Source organism: Dermochelys coriacea, chromosome 2 (genome assembly GCF_009764565.3).
Source record: "Dermochelys coriacea isolate rDerCor1 chromosome 2, rDerCor1.pri.v4, whole genome shotgun sequence".
In the NCBI taxonomy this organism is placed as follows: Eukaryota; Metazoa; Chordata; order Testudines; family Dermochelyidae; genus Dermochelys; species Dermochelys coriacea.
Window position 1 is genome coordinate 77,907,050 of NC_050069.1, and position 13,729 is coordinate 77,920,778.

General features: G+C 42.7%; 1 protein-coding gene across 1 annotated transcript in view; it reads left to right on the forward strand.

Moving 5' to 3' along the window:
- The first annotated feature begins 5,809 nt into the window (after nt 1-5,809).
- TRAPPC8 (trafficking protein particle complex subunit 8) overlaps nt 5,810-13,729 on the forward strand; it is a 115,445-nt gene continuing 107,525 nt past the window's right edge. The window contains 1 exon segment of the mRNA XM_038389431.2: nt 5,810-6,194. Coding sequence (XP_038245359.1) covers nt 6,038-6,194 — 157 coding nt within the window. The 5' untranslated portion in view covers nt 5,810-6,037.

Sequence of the window (13,729 nt, forward strand, 5' to 3'; positions counted from 1 at the left end):
AAGCACCTGGTGTAACCACTAACATGTATATGTATAAATTGGCTTCTGCCCATATATGAATAATTGCAAGTTAACCTATTGGGTTCATTTGCAGATCTTAGTGTTTGCAAGTTTGATTAAGTTTATTTTATTTTTTTCTGCTATCAACATGTCCAACTGTAAGCACAACATTCTGGAGCTGTGGAAGAACCTCTTCAAAGGCGTCAGGCCCCAGCACGCTCCCCATTGCCTGGCTGCATGGGCTGGGAAAAAGAATCACAACACTTCTAGGGTCAGAATCAATTTCAGGAGCAAGAGTCTGCTGGGCGACTGCTGGGAGCAGAAGTGGGGTAAAGGGCGAGGTGCCTTAAGACACCATTATGTCAGTATCCTGCTTTTTACAGTTTGAAGTTTGGACATTATTTTCTGCCGCTGGTTGTTTGTTTGCTTTGATCTCCCACAACTCTCTCTCTCACTTTCTGGGCTGCTAGCCTCACTCTCTCTTCCTTCTGCTTCTTTTCTTCCTTCCATCTGTCCTCTCACTCTTATTTACTCTCTCAAGCTTCCTCTCTCAATGTCCCACTTCCCCTTTCTTTTTTTCCTCCTCCTTCCTGCCATTGTTCTCACCCCATCTCTTCCCTAATAATAATAATAATAATAAATAATAACATAATGTAAATGATTCAGAGCCATTATTTTTTATAGCTAGGCCGTGGAACTATGTTAACTTATTACTATTACCCTTATCCTACCTTTTTATCCTTTCCTCCTACTATTTATCACACCCACTTGTACAGTAAGATTTTCAAAACAGAGATTGTTTCTTTGTACAATGGAGCTACAATCCTGACTGAGGCTTTTGGGTGCTACCATAATACAAATAATTAATAATAATAGCATGTGTCTTATCCAGTGCTACTTTGGCCTTGTAAATAAAAGTGGTTTTATCTGAATCCCTTTTGACTGCACCATGTTAAGGGACGGTGAATCTTGGATACAACACCCTAAAGCAAATCTGTGCATTGAAGATTGGGCTATCTGACTTCCGTTAGAAAGGCAGACAAATGAATGATTGAAACAAAAACTCCAGAGCATAATAAAGCCCTTGTCTCATTCTACGACAAGCCAGGAGACCCACCACAGAGGTGAAAATTTGGGTATCTGGGATAAGATCAGGGCTTATATTGAAATAAGTATTCCAGAAAAATTGTTCCAGAATAACTATTTCAGTACATTTCCAAGTGTAAACAAGCCCTAAATATTTGCAGGCTCTGAGCCTTACAGCCTGATCCAAGCCAAGTAAAGTCAAAGAGTATTTTTCCAACATCTTCAATGGGCTTTGGGCAGGTCCATCAGTCTTGCAAGATGCTGAGCACTCTGGCCCCATCATCTTGTAGGAGTGAGCTCTTAACGAATAATACAGTGATCTCATAGTTTTTCTTAACGTTCCAATTTACCTAAGAACTATAGTAGTCATTCACCCAGGGGAGAAGGTGCAGAATTGAGTTGAGGCAGGAGGCGGAGTTGCAGTGAAACCTGGAGTGTGGGAAAAGGTACAGAGGACGTTGAGGGGGACTTGAATATGTTGGGGCAGACAATTAAATACTCTGTACTGGTAATTAATAAAGTTGAGATTTTTTTATTTTCTATTAAGACACAACTCATAAAAATTAACATTCTTTTGGCTTTTTTCAGAATCTTATTTATGAGTAATGAAGAATAAATACTGCAAAAATAAGATTAGTCTAAAAAAGGTAAAAATAAGCTTTGTGCAGAATGTGATGCATTGTTCTGTATTTTACAATAAAATTAAATTAATACTTCAATATTAGATAATTATGTGGTACTCAATATATACCACCATGGTCTGTTTTCTCAGAACCTGTAGTAAGTCTAACCAGGGCTCCTTGCATTACATGGATCTTTGGCCATAGAATTTGTTACACAATTCACTCACTGTGGAATCTCCGGTATCTGGGATTTCATTTTGTTTTTAAATTATGTTTCTAGCTCTTATGGTTGCAAAGCCTTGGTCTATACTAAAAACTTATATGTAGGTCAGGAGTATGAAATAAACCTCACCCCTGGCTGATACAGCTATGATGACAAAACTCCCAGTATAGGTGCAGCTGTGCCAACAGAGGAGTGCTTCTGTTGACATGGCTAACATTGTTTGGGGAGGTGATGTTCCTGCATTGTCAGAAAAACTCCTTCTATCAGTGTTTTTATCTGTGTCTAAGCTAGGGGGCTACGTTGGCATAGGCTGTGTAGTGTAGACACAGTCATAGAAAACCTCCAAAACATGAATCAAATGTAAACCAATGCAGTGTCCTCTACCTGTGTGTTCAGAGAACTTGAAACAATAGCTCTGAGAGGTGTGAGAGGTTATTCATTTCAATCAGGGTCCTGTGCATACCACACTTCTGTGGCTGTAGAATATAGCAGTTTCTCAAGATGTAATGAAATTCAGCATTTCTGCCACCAAATTCTCTATTTTGCTACAGTCAGGTGTCAAGCATTTTGTTTCTATCTCCTTGTTTCTATCTCCTTACCCTGCTGGGTCCTGTTCACAGCTGCCTCTTGCTTGCAGTTATCCCCACTACACAGTGAGAGTAAATTGGATAAAGTGCATGTTCCCTGCACTATTCAATGGAGGTAGACAGCAAAAAGTTTGCCACCCGGAGAGTGAGAATTGGAGTCCAGCTTCCAGCCAGGTAGGGGAGAAGAAAGACGTGCAGGCTGTGTAGTGATAATGTACAAAACAGGTAGTGTACAGAACAGCACAACTGTTGAGCCTTGGGGAACCAGGGAGATAATTGCTGAAGCTGGCTACAAGAGCTGAGGCTCAAGAAGTGGAGTAGTGCTACCTGGGGAGCATAAAAAAAATCCCATCCTCAAAAATAACCATGGTTGGAAACAATCACCAAAAATATTGATGTCAATGAGTGTTTTCACCTATGAGCCACAGCTGTATTTTTGGACTGTGGGTGAGGGAAGATGGAAACAAAGGAACACTGCAGTGGAAAGTAAGATTGCTGATGTGAAATTTAGGTGTGGTCTCAGGGGTGCTAGAACAGGGGGTGCCAGGGGGCTATGGTGCCCCCACTTTTTACTGGCCATAAGGGCGGGCGATGGGAGAAGGGGGGAGCAGGTGAAGAGGAGCGAGCTGGGGACGAGGTCTTGAGGAGAGAGGTGTGTGGGAACAGGGCCCTGGGCGGAGATGTAGTTCAAGGGCGGGGGCTTGGGGAGAAGGGGTGGCGCAAGGGCAGGCCCTCAGGGGAATGGGCAGTGCGGGGATAGGGCCTCGGAGGGAAGGGGTGGGGCAGTGCGGCCATGGTTTGGCCGCTGTTGGCTCTCTGTCTTTTAGGGACCTTCTGCCACTCCTGCCTGGTCTATACTTAAAACTTGGATTGAAATAGCTACAGAAGCCAGGGAAGTGAAAAATCCACACTCCTGAGCATTGTAGCTATGCCAACCTCTGGTGTAGCTGGAGCTAGGTCAACAGAAGAATGCTTCCGTTGGCCTAACTACCATCACTCAATGAGGTGGAGTTCCTACAGTGATGGAAAAACCCCTTTTGTTGCTGTAATCTGCGTTTACACTGTGGGGTTACACTGGCATAGCTACAGCACCATAGCTATGCCGCTGTAGCGTCCATAGTATAGATATGGCCTTTGGCCCGGTCTACATCTAAAACTTAGGCTGATCTAGGCTTAAGTTGTACCGATGCAGCTGTGCTGCTGTAAGATTGCTCGTGTAGCCACTCTATGCCAATGGGAGAGCGCTCCCCCGTCAGCATAATAAAACCACCTTAACGAGTCGTGATAGCTATGCTACCGGGAGAAGCTCTCTCTCTGATAGAGCACTGTGCACACTACCACTTATGCTCATGAAACTTATGTTGGTCAAAGGTGTGGTTTTTTCACACCCTGAGCAACATAAGTTTTGCCGACAGAAGAGGTAGTGTAGACAAGCCCTTACTTTTTATTAATTGGAAGCTGCGATTCTCATGTAATCATATGACTCCAGGAGTGGGGTTTATGAAAAACATGAAATATCATGTGACTTGCAATAAAATCATGAGAGTTGGCAACACTACCATGGGTACCCTCTCCCCACAAAAGAGAAAACCTCCTTCCCCTGTGAGCCTTTGTTTCTAAAGCTCTTAATAAACCCAGGTGAGTATCAGAAGTTTTGGTTCTCTGGCAATTCAGGTCAAACAGAAAACAATTTTTCATTATTTCCCCCCTGCAAATTGAAAAGTTAAAAATAGAATGTTTCCGGTTGACTGAAAAGTTTTGTTTTGATGTTGACCATTTAAAAACATTTTTGATTTTTTAAAAATAAAATTAAAGGAAATGTTGAAACAAAAAGTTGTTTTGAACCAAAATATCAAAATGTTTAGATTTGGAGGTTTTTCTAACTGAAACCAGTTGACAAAATCAACACAAATTTGCAAAATGTTTTAATGTCACCAAATGTACATTATTTGCCAAAAAAGCATCAGCTGAATAATTTCACTTAGCAAAAGGAGTACTTATGGCACCTTAGAGACTAACAAATTGATTTGAGCATAAGCTTTCGTGAGCTACAGCTCAAATAAATAAGCTAAATAAATAAATGAGCTAAATAAATAAATAAATAAATTTCGAGCATAAGCTCGAAAGCTAATGCTCAAATCAATTTGTTAGTCTCTAAGGTGCCACAAGTCCCCCTTTTCTTTTTGCGAATACAGACTAACACGGCTGCTACTCTGAAACCGGTCAGGATTCGCAAAAAGAAAAGGAGTACTTGTGGCACCTTAGAGACTAACAAATTTATTAGAGCATAAGCTTTCGTGAGCTACAGCTCACTTCATCGGATGCATTTGGTGGAAAAAACAGAGGAGAGATTTATATACACACACACATCTCCTCTGTTTTTTCCACCAAATGCATCCGATGAAGTGAGCTGTAGCTCACGAAAGCTTATGCTCTAATAAATTTGTTAGTCTCTAAGGTGCCACAAGTACTCCTTTTCTTTTGCGAATACAGACTAACACGGCTGCTACTCTGAAACCGGTCAGGATTGTGGGTCACAGTTCTTCATTTTGCATTGTGCCCTCTGGAGACCATCATCTCTGTGATGTTCTGTTTGGTTCAGTGTGGTGTCCTCTTAAAGCCACATACTCTGTGGGATTTCCTGGTTTGCTCTCGGTGCGCTATCCCCTGGGTTTTGTGTGACACTTGGCACGGCATGAATCATGTTGGGGTTGTATGCGTCTCGAGAATTATATTCCTTGGCACAGGAACTGAACACAACTGGCTGTTTGCCTGAACCCTGTTAGCTGGGGTCAGTCCCCTGGGTGGTTGAGGGCTGTGCTTTTGGGTGAACGTGATGCCCCCCAGCAGGTTGGGGTCTGCACATGTGGCTGGGCACGGTGCCCTGGCACGTTAGGAGCTGTGCATTTAGCGGGGCACGGCACCCACTGGAAGATTGGAGCTGTGCATTTGGGTGGGCCCGCTGCCCCCCCGGCAGGGTTGGGGCTGGACACGGGGCACCCGGGGCCGGGCGCTGTATAAGGAGGTAACGCGCCCTCCGGGGTAGAAGGGAGACGGGGAAGCTCCCTGCCGGGGTGACCGAGGAGCGCGCGCACGAGCACTCAGCCACGCCTATGTTGGTACCCCGAGAACGAACGAACGCGCGCGGCCGTCTGACTGTGACGCGTGGCCCCACCGCAGCGACACTTCCCGCTTTGCGCGCGAGGCCGCCACCGTCCCACTTCCGACCCCGGCGTTCCGCTCAGCTGACGGCCCCGCCCCTACCTGCCACCCCATCACGTGAGCGGCCGCGGAGGCTGCCGGGATCGGGCTGTAGTCTCGGTTCAGGCTTAATATGGCGGCTGCGGGCGAGCGCTGAGGAGCCGGCGGGGGTAGATTTGGTGGCGCTTGGGGCCCTGCCCCGGCCGGAACACCTGAGCGGTTCGGGGCTGAGGGAGGAGGTTGCGGCGGCGGCGGCGGCCGGCCGGGCGGGAGAGAGAGCGAGAGAGCGGCGGCGGAGCGGGGCCTGCGGCGGGGCGATGGCCCAGTGCGTGCAGTCGGTGCAGGAGTTCATCCAGGACTCGTTCGTGCCCTTGGTGGCCGCGCTGTGCAGCGAGGAAGCGGAGAGACTCACTCGCAAGAACAACCTGGGCTTCTCCGAGCTGGTGAAGCCCTTCTGCCGCCTCACCTCGGAAGGTCTGTGCCGGCAGCGGGTGGGACGGGGCTTGTTTACATGGCAGCCGCCGGGGCGGGGCAGGGAGCTGTCACTTGCACCCACCCAGCCACCCTAGGGCTGGGAGGGTATTGCGGGTGACCTGCCCCTACGCCGGCCTGCTGCTGAGGGCCGGGCTGAATGGTACTTGCCGTGCTCGCCACCCCGCCGTGCGCTGGGGTCGGGGGAAGGAGATGCGAGCCCTTCCCACCCCTTGGCCGGAGCGGCTGCCGGGGAACAGATGTAGATCGGGGCAGGTGTCCCCGAGCCCCGCTGCCGTGTCACGCCGGGGGAAGGGAGACTCACTTTTGAGGGACGATTCCCAGTCAGGTCTTGTCTGACCCGGGGAATGCGGGGAGGAGAGCTCCTGGATGTTGGGCTGCTCCGGGGGCATAGCGGTATACACTCTTTTCCGGGCGGAGGAGTATTAACCCGTGAAGTTTTTTGTTTTAAATGCCAGTGTTGCAAAATCTCGCTTGGTCAGGTTTCCCCCCCCCCCGCACGTTTGACATCCCACTTACTGCAGTACATGTCCGCAAACTTCTGGCAAGGCCTGTTTTAAAGGACCAGTGACTTTAAATTGAATGTCTTTTTTAAAATTTTGCTCATGAGGAGAATTGCAGGTAGTTCTGCAGCATTTAATATTGTTTTGTTTTCTAAGCAGCATCAACTGAACTGAGTTTTATGCCAGTTTCTTATGGTGGAAAAAATTACAGAAGTTCAAGCAAGTCAAGTTCCTCAAAATACTTTCTGAATTGAATCTGAGTTACTTTATAAAGCGTTTCAGTGGATTCTGCCAACTTGAAATCTAATCAATTTAAAATGTTAAAGGTAGTTCCATGCACTACATATGCCCTGAATTCACCTGCCAATCTTTGATGGCAACCATATTTTTCTGCTTTCAAAAATATTTCCTCCCTCTTTTTGTTGCAATATGGAAAAAATCTCAAACTACAGAGGAATCTGGTTGACTGGAAGATGACAGACAAAATGTGCATAGTAAACACAATGTACAACATTTTTTTTCTTCTACTGTCCTTTAGTTGTAGCCATTTTAGGTGTTGTAATAGCAGTAGATTAAAAGTGAACCCTTTATTAAGGAGAGTAGCAGCAAATGTACGCCTCCTCCAACCCACTGCTATCCTTTGAATTTCTCACAGTTGTCAATAGGCAAATGTGGAAGTCAAACTCATATGAGATAAACTTACATTTAATCTTTCTAAACTAAATGATCATGCTGTACCTTATTTGCTCTCGGGTATGAGACATCCTATTCTGTGTATCCCATCCTGGTCTATTATTCTGCTTATTTATTGGATGTAACTTTATTAACTTCTCTTTTTAAAGGACACATAATGACAAAACTGTCTGATACATATCACGTAATTTCTAGTACTACTTGCTCTATACTTTAAGACCAAACTGTAGATCCAAATGTGTTAACATTTTTATTATAGATACAATGCTTGTCAACCTTTCGTTAAACTAAAAATCATGCCAACTTTCCAGGTTTAATTGAATACTTGGATTGTTGTGTAAGAAAGCCAAAAGAAATATGTGCTGTTAAGGATCAACCTCTATCCCTTTATAAGCAATCAGCGGGGTTGCATGTGAATCCTAGAAATGTAGGACTGGAACGGACCTCAAGAGATCATCTAGTCTAGCTTCCCCAGGCTGAGGCAGGCCCAAGTAAACCTAGACCATTCCTGGCAGGGGTTTATCTCACCTGTTTTTAAAATCTCTAAAATGGGTATTCCACAACCTCCCTTGGAACCCTATTCCAGTATTTAAATGTCCTCATGGTTAGGTTAGATAGAGGGAAGAATTTTCTAATTCTCCCTTGCTGCAGATTAGGCTGATACTACTTGTCCTATCTTCAGTGGACACGGAGAACTGATCATTGTCCTCTTTATAATAGCCCTTAACATAGGCTACATCTACGCTGGGGGCTGTCATTCTTAGCTCGGGTAGACATGCTCATGCTTTCTCTTATTGAGCTATCTTGCTAAAAATAGTAGTGTAGCCAAAGTGGCAGTGGCGAGCAGCAAGGAGTGCTAGCTGTCCTGAAATTGTATGCAAAGGTCCAGATGGATTTGTACTCAGGGTGACTAACCCATGTTGCTGCATGCCACTGCCCATTCTACAGTGGCTACACTACAGGTTTTTAGCACAATAGCTTGATGAAAGCTAGCATGAGTATATGTAGTCAAGCTCAGAATCACACTCCCAGCTCCAAATGCAGATGGAGCCATAGTTGAAGATTATCAGGTTTTCCCTTAGTCTTCTTTTCTCTAGACTAAGCATGCCCAGTTTTTTAACCTTTCCTCGTAGTCAGGTTTTCTAAACCTTTTATCATTTTTCGTTGCTGTCTTTTGGACTCTCTCCAGTTTGTCTGCATCTTTCTAAAAGTGTTGTGCACAAACCAGACACAGGACTGTGTGGGACAGTTACCTCCTGTGTTTTACATATGACAGGAAAGTTGTGGGAAAATTTCTAATGGACAGCTAGGGAAAATCTTTGCTATAGGGGAAGTTTCTTCCCAATGTCTATCCATTTACGCTTGTCACAGTCAGAAAGATTTAATTTCTTAACTCTTCTGCATCCTATTAATACATCCCAGGATATTAGCCTTTTTGTGAGTAGCATCACATTGTTTTATAGTCAACTTGTAATGCCCTAGAACCCCAGCTCTTTTCCAATGGTACTTTTTTGCCTCGCCAACTATTCTCCATTTTGTATCTCTTTGATTTTTTTTTTCTTCTTCAGTGTATTACTTTGTACTTTATTGAATTTCATCTTGTTGATTTTAGACCAATTCTCCAATTTGTCAGTTATTTTGAATTCTAATCCTGTCCTCCTTAAGTGCTTGCAACTTCTCCCAACTTGGTATCATCTGCAGATTTTATAAGCATACTCTCCATTACATTATCCAAGTCATTGATGAAATTGTTGAATAATAGTGGACCCAGGACAGACTAAGACCCCACTAGATACATCCTCCAAGTTTAACAGCGAATCATTGATAGCTACTGTTTGGAGTAGAGTCTTTCAACCAGTTATACATCCACTTTAATGTAAATCACATTTCCCTAGTTTGCTTATGAGAATGTCACGTAGGTCTGTGTCAAAAGGCTTACTAAAATGAAGATGTATCGCATCTACTGCTTCCCTCATCCAGTAGGCCAGTCAAGGAAGGAAACAGTGCTGGTTTGATGTGATTTGGTCCCCTTTTGTACCAGTTGTAAATGTTCCATGTTTTCTAAATTACAGCTATTAACTTATTCTGTAGGCAGAGATGTAAAGATGCTGTTTTAGTGACTTCAGTCACTACCTGCTACTTTTGTTGATGCCCTTATAAACAGCCCTATTTACTCCATGGCACATGTTGTTTTATTTTTATCCAGTGAAATATCTTCAATCCTCCGTCCAAACTCATACAACTATAGCTCATAGTTGAAGACTTATTTGATGACTTTTGAGGATGTATTTTTCCCTACTGTTTTCTCTAGGCACCTTGTCTCCATTATTCTGGCTGCCTTGTTCCAAATGTCCCATGTGTGTCAGGGAAGTGAAGAGCTTGTAGCCACTTCTAGTGGCTTGGCTCTCTGGGCTTCGGCTGCCGTATCCTAATTCAGCAGACAGAATACTCTGGCTGCAAGTTTGACTCCTGCTTTAGTTGCATGGAAAATACAGGGAGTACACACTATAGTTAACTCTCTTCTGGGGAAAGCTGGAGAGCAAGAGGCTGCTGCAAAGCAGACAGCAGAAAATGAGATATCGGGTACTTAACTGTGGCCAAATGGAGAGTTTGGTCTATGCTATGGCATTGCTATGCCACCTGTATCTATGCTATCCTCTTGGTCCTAGCTCAGGTGGCTATCCTGAGCCATTGCTTTAATGTCCACACTGCTAGTTTTAGCACCCCAGCATGAGCCTGTCTGCTCATGCTGAGAGGCTTGTTCCCAGCTGCAGTATAGATGCACCTACTGGCAGTTAAATTAAGCAGCCAATTTTTAGTGCGATTCTTTTTAAGATTAATTTATTTACTGAAAAAGTGTATTCCTACTTTGCAAGGGCTTGTCTAGATGGGGAAATAGCACGCAACAGCTATTCCTCAGTAGCAACTGTGAACATTCTTATTCTGAATTAGTTTAAAACTGCACAGTGGAATAAGAGTGTCAACATGGGGAGTTAATGTGGAATAGCTGTTGTGCTATGGATTCACACTATAGCTTATTTTGCAATAGCTTTCCCCTGTGGACAAGCCCTTATATAATGGGAAGATATGAATTGCCATATTGGACCAGATCAGTGGTTCTTCTAGTGTCATATTCTGTTTCTGACATGAGCCAGTACTAGGTGCTTAAGATAAAGTTGCAGGAGAACTTCTAGTGGAAAACTAGAGAATAATTTTGCTGTAGGGGAAGTTTCTTCCTAGTGTCCATCAGATTAGCACTTGTCGGAGGCAGGAAGAATTAATCCCTTAATTTTTTGTATCCTGTGTAATTTATACTCTTGTTTATGTAAATGTCTGTTTCTCTTTTGAATCTTGCAAAGCTATTGGTTTCAGTGATGATTTGTGGAACTGATGAGCACAAGTTAATTATTCATTGTCTTTAAAAAATGGTTTTCTTTAATCAAGTTTAAATTTGTCACATTTGAATTTCATCAAATATCCTATTTTATTATGGAAAAGAGTAAGTAACTATAGGAATCTTCAGATTATTTTTGGTGGTATTTCAATATTTTGTATACTTTTTTTATGTCCTCTCATAATTGTTTCCTAACTGAGTAGTTGCAGTTTCTTCACTCTTCGTCTGGGAACTTTTTCATGCCTCTGATTGTTGCTGGTGCCTGTCTCTGAACCCCTGATTTCTGCTGGCGCTGTGTGTGTGTGTGTGTGTGTGTATATAAAATACACACACACGCGCATATATATATATATATATTTTTTTTTTTTTGAGCAAGAGTAACCAGAGCTGAATATAGTATTTCAGGAATTAATATGAAAGTTATTAGATATTTCATGCCATGTACATCTCAGTTTGTGGGTTGTTGACTACTGCTACATTCTGAGCAGAAGTTTTAATTCACCCTTTATTTTTATTTAATTGACCTCTGATTATTGCCTGATGATCAGAAAGTCACCTAGAACAGTGACATCTTGGATAGCTACCTGCTCCAAAGAGTCTACTCTCATCATGTTATCTATTTGTACTGTGCCTAGCACAATGGGACCCTGATCCATGGCTCGGACCTCTAGGTACTACTAGAATACAAATAATATCTTTCATAGAAGTATGGCTTTATTTGTAAGATAAAATTATGCAGAATAAGTCTTATGTTTGATAGTACTAAACTGCCAAATTAGAGAGGGAAATCTAAAAGGAAATCATAAGTCTCTCAGTTCCATTATTTTGAATTTCTGGTATTTTGGCACAAGAGCTGTCTCTTTGTATGTGTATAAAGCTCTTTCACACTGAGGGCCAATCACTGTATGAGATTCTTGAGGTGCTACTGCATTACAAATAACTTTTATTCAAAGAAATGACAGATTTAAATACTACTCAGTTAGTTTTACTTTGTCTTGTACTGTTTTTATTCTGGACTGTTGCACCCCAGTTAACCAGCTGCCAAGGATGAACTACTCTGATGTGAAATTTTTACAACATATATAGTCACTTTTTTCATATATGGTAAATTTGTAGTATGGATTTTTGTTTGATTAACATAACCTATAACAACAGGCCTATGAAAGAAAATAGGCTCTGAGAAATAGCCAGAATTGTGATGTTAGAAAATCTTAAGTATGGGTTCAAAGCATTTTTACAAATGCTCAGAATCATGGACAACGTCCTTAAAAATCCTAATTTAGGGTTTGATCCCGTGGACATTAGAAACATGGAAACAAGTGAGTTTTACATGAAGGGATGTGATAATTGGGGCAACAAAATCAGTCTTACCTTTTTTAAAAAAAATCACTTTCATTACATTTTCTAATTATTACAAAATGTTAGTGTGGTGTGTTTTTAAATCTTTCTGAGACAAGAAACTGAAAACATGCCATAGCTTTAGATTTGTTGCTTTCAGGCTTGTTGTTCAAGAACCTTATAAGACATATGGATAACAGCTACAAAATGTGTTTTGATAATGTTTCTGTGTGTTTTGGTAATGATCAACACTGACTGACTAGTTTTTTTTTTTTTTAAAGCAAATGAAGGTGTGCCGTTTAAATAAATGGCACTGTAGGTTCTAAGGGACCAGTATTACATAGTTTCTTCCATTTTGAAAGATTCTATTGCTTTGCTGGCACTAATAATATCTTTAAAAAACAGAGGAGAGACAAGGTGGGTGAGATCTTTTTCTTGGACCAACTTCTGTTGGTGAGAGAGGCAAGCTTTTGAGCCATAGAGAGCTCTTCTTCAAGTCTGGGAAAGGTAGTCCCAGCGTCACAGACCTGAAGAAGAGTTCTATATTGCTTGAAAGCTTGTCTCTCTGATCAACAGAAGTTGGTCCAAGAAAAGATATTGCCTCACCTATCTTGCCCCTCTAATATCCTGGGACAGACATGGCTACAACTACACTGCATTTAAAAACTGAAGAAACTTTTAAAGTGCAGCCATGGTATATATTCTCCAACTCCTGGGAATTTTGCCAAGTTCTCCTTAAAGAAGGAGACGCTTTGGTTCTGGGGTGAACGGAGTTGAGCCAAGTAAAAGAGGAAGACTCGTTAACTCTATACCCATTTCTCCCATGTGCTTGCTCCCTCTCCTCCAAATTAACTTCGCTAATTGTGGAAAATATAATGAATTGTAACATTTCTAAAGCACTTACATTGTAGTGTCTTGCTGTACTCTGAACATAGAATTTCTTGTTCAAAGAATGCCCACAAAGGAAGAATAGCTGTCTTCCATTATCGACATTCAACTTGAGGGATCAGACTCCAAGTGGTGCAGGAGCAGTCCGTTCACTTGGGAAGGAATAGAAAACCTTATGTTTCAAGGTTTAAACCAATCTTTAATGATTAGGGCAAGGCCTTCATGGGGGAAGCTTACTCCATCATATTGCTTATTGCCAATTTCCTTGCATTGTCTTCTGAAGCATCTGATGCTGACTGCTGTTGGAGACAGGGAAGTGGGCTAAATGGACCACAGATCTGATCCTATGTGGCAGTTCCTGTATTCCCGTGTAATGTGTCCTTAAGATACCAAGACTTGGCATTAGGGAGCGAGTTCCCCAATAAGTCCATGGACAAAGCGCTGCACTTGGTTCCTATGAAGCATACCCTAGGTTCAATCAGCCCATTCCTGTTGATTGTATCTCCAGAGTAGGGTTCAGAGAGCTGGTCTCTGAGATTACCAAGCCTCAGCCCATTTAAGGTTTAATGGAAGGGACTGAGGAGCCGAACTTTAAATTGGCTTCCAAGCCAGTGCTGGGTCTAATGTAGAGTACAGAGTGCTGGTGAATGTGTCCTTGTCTCTCTCCTACTTGACAACTAAAGATGATTGTGTTGAGGCAT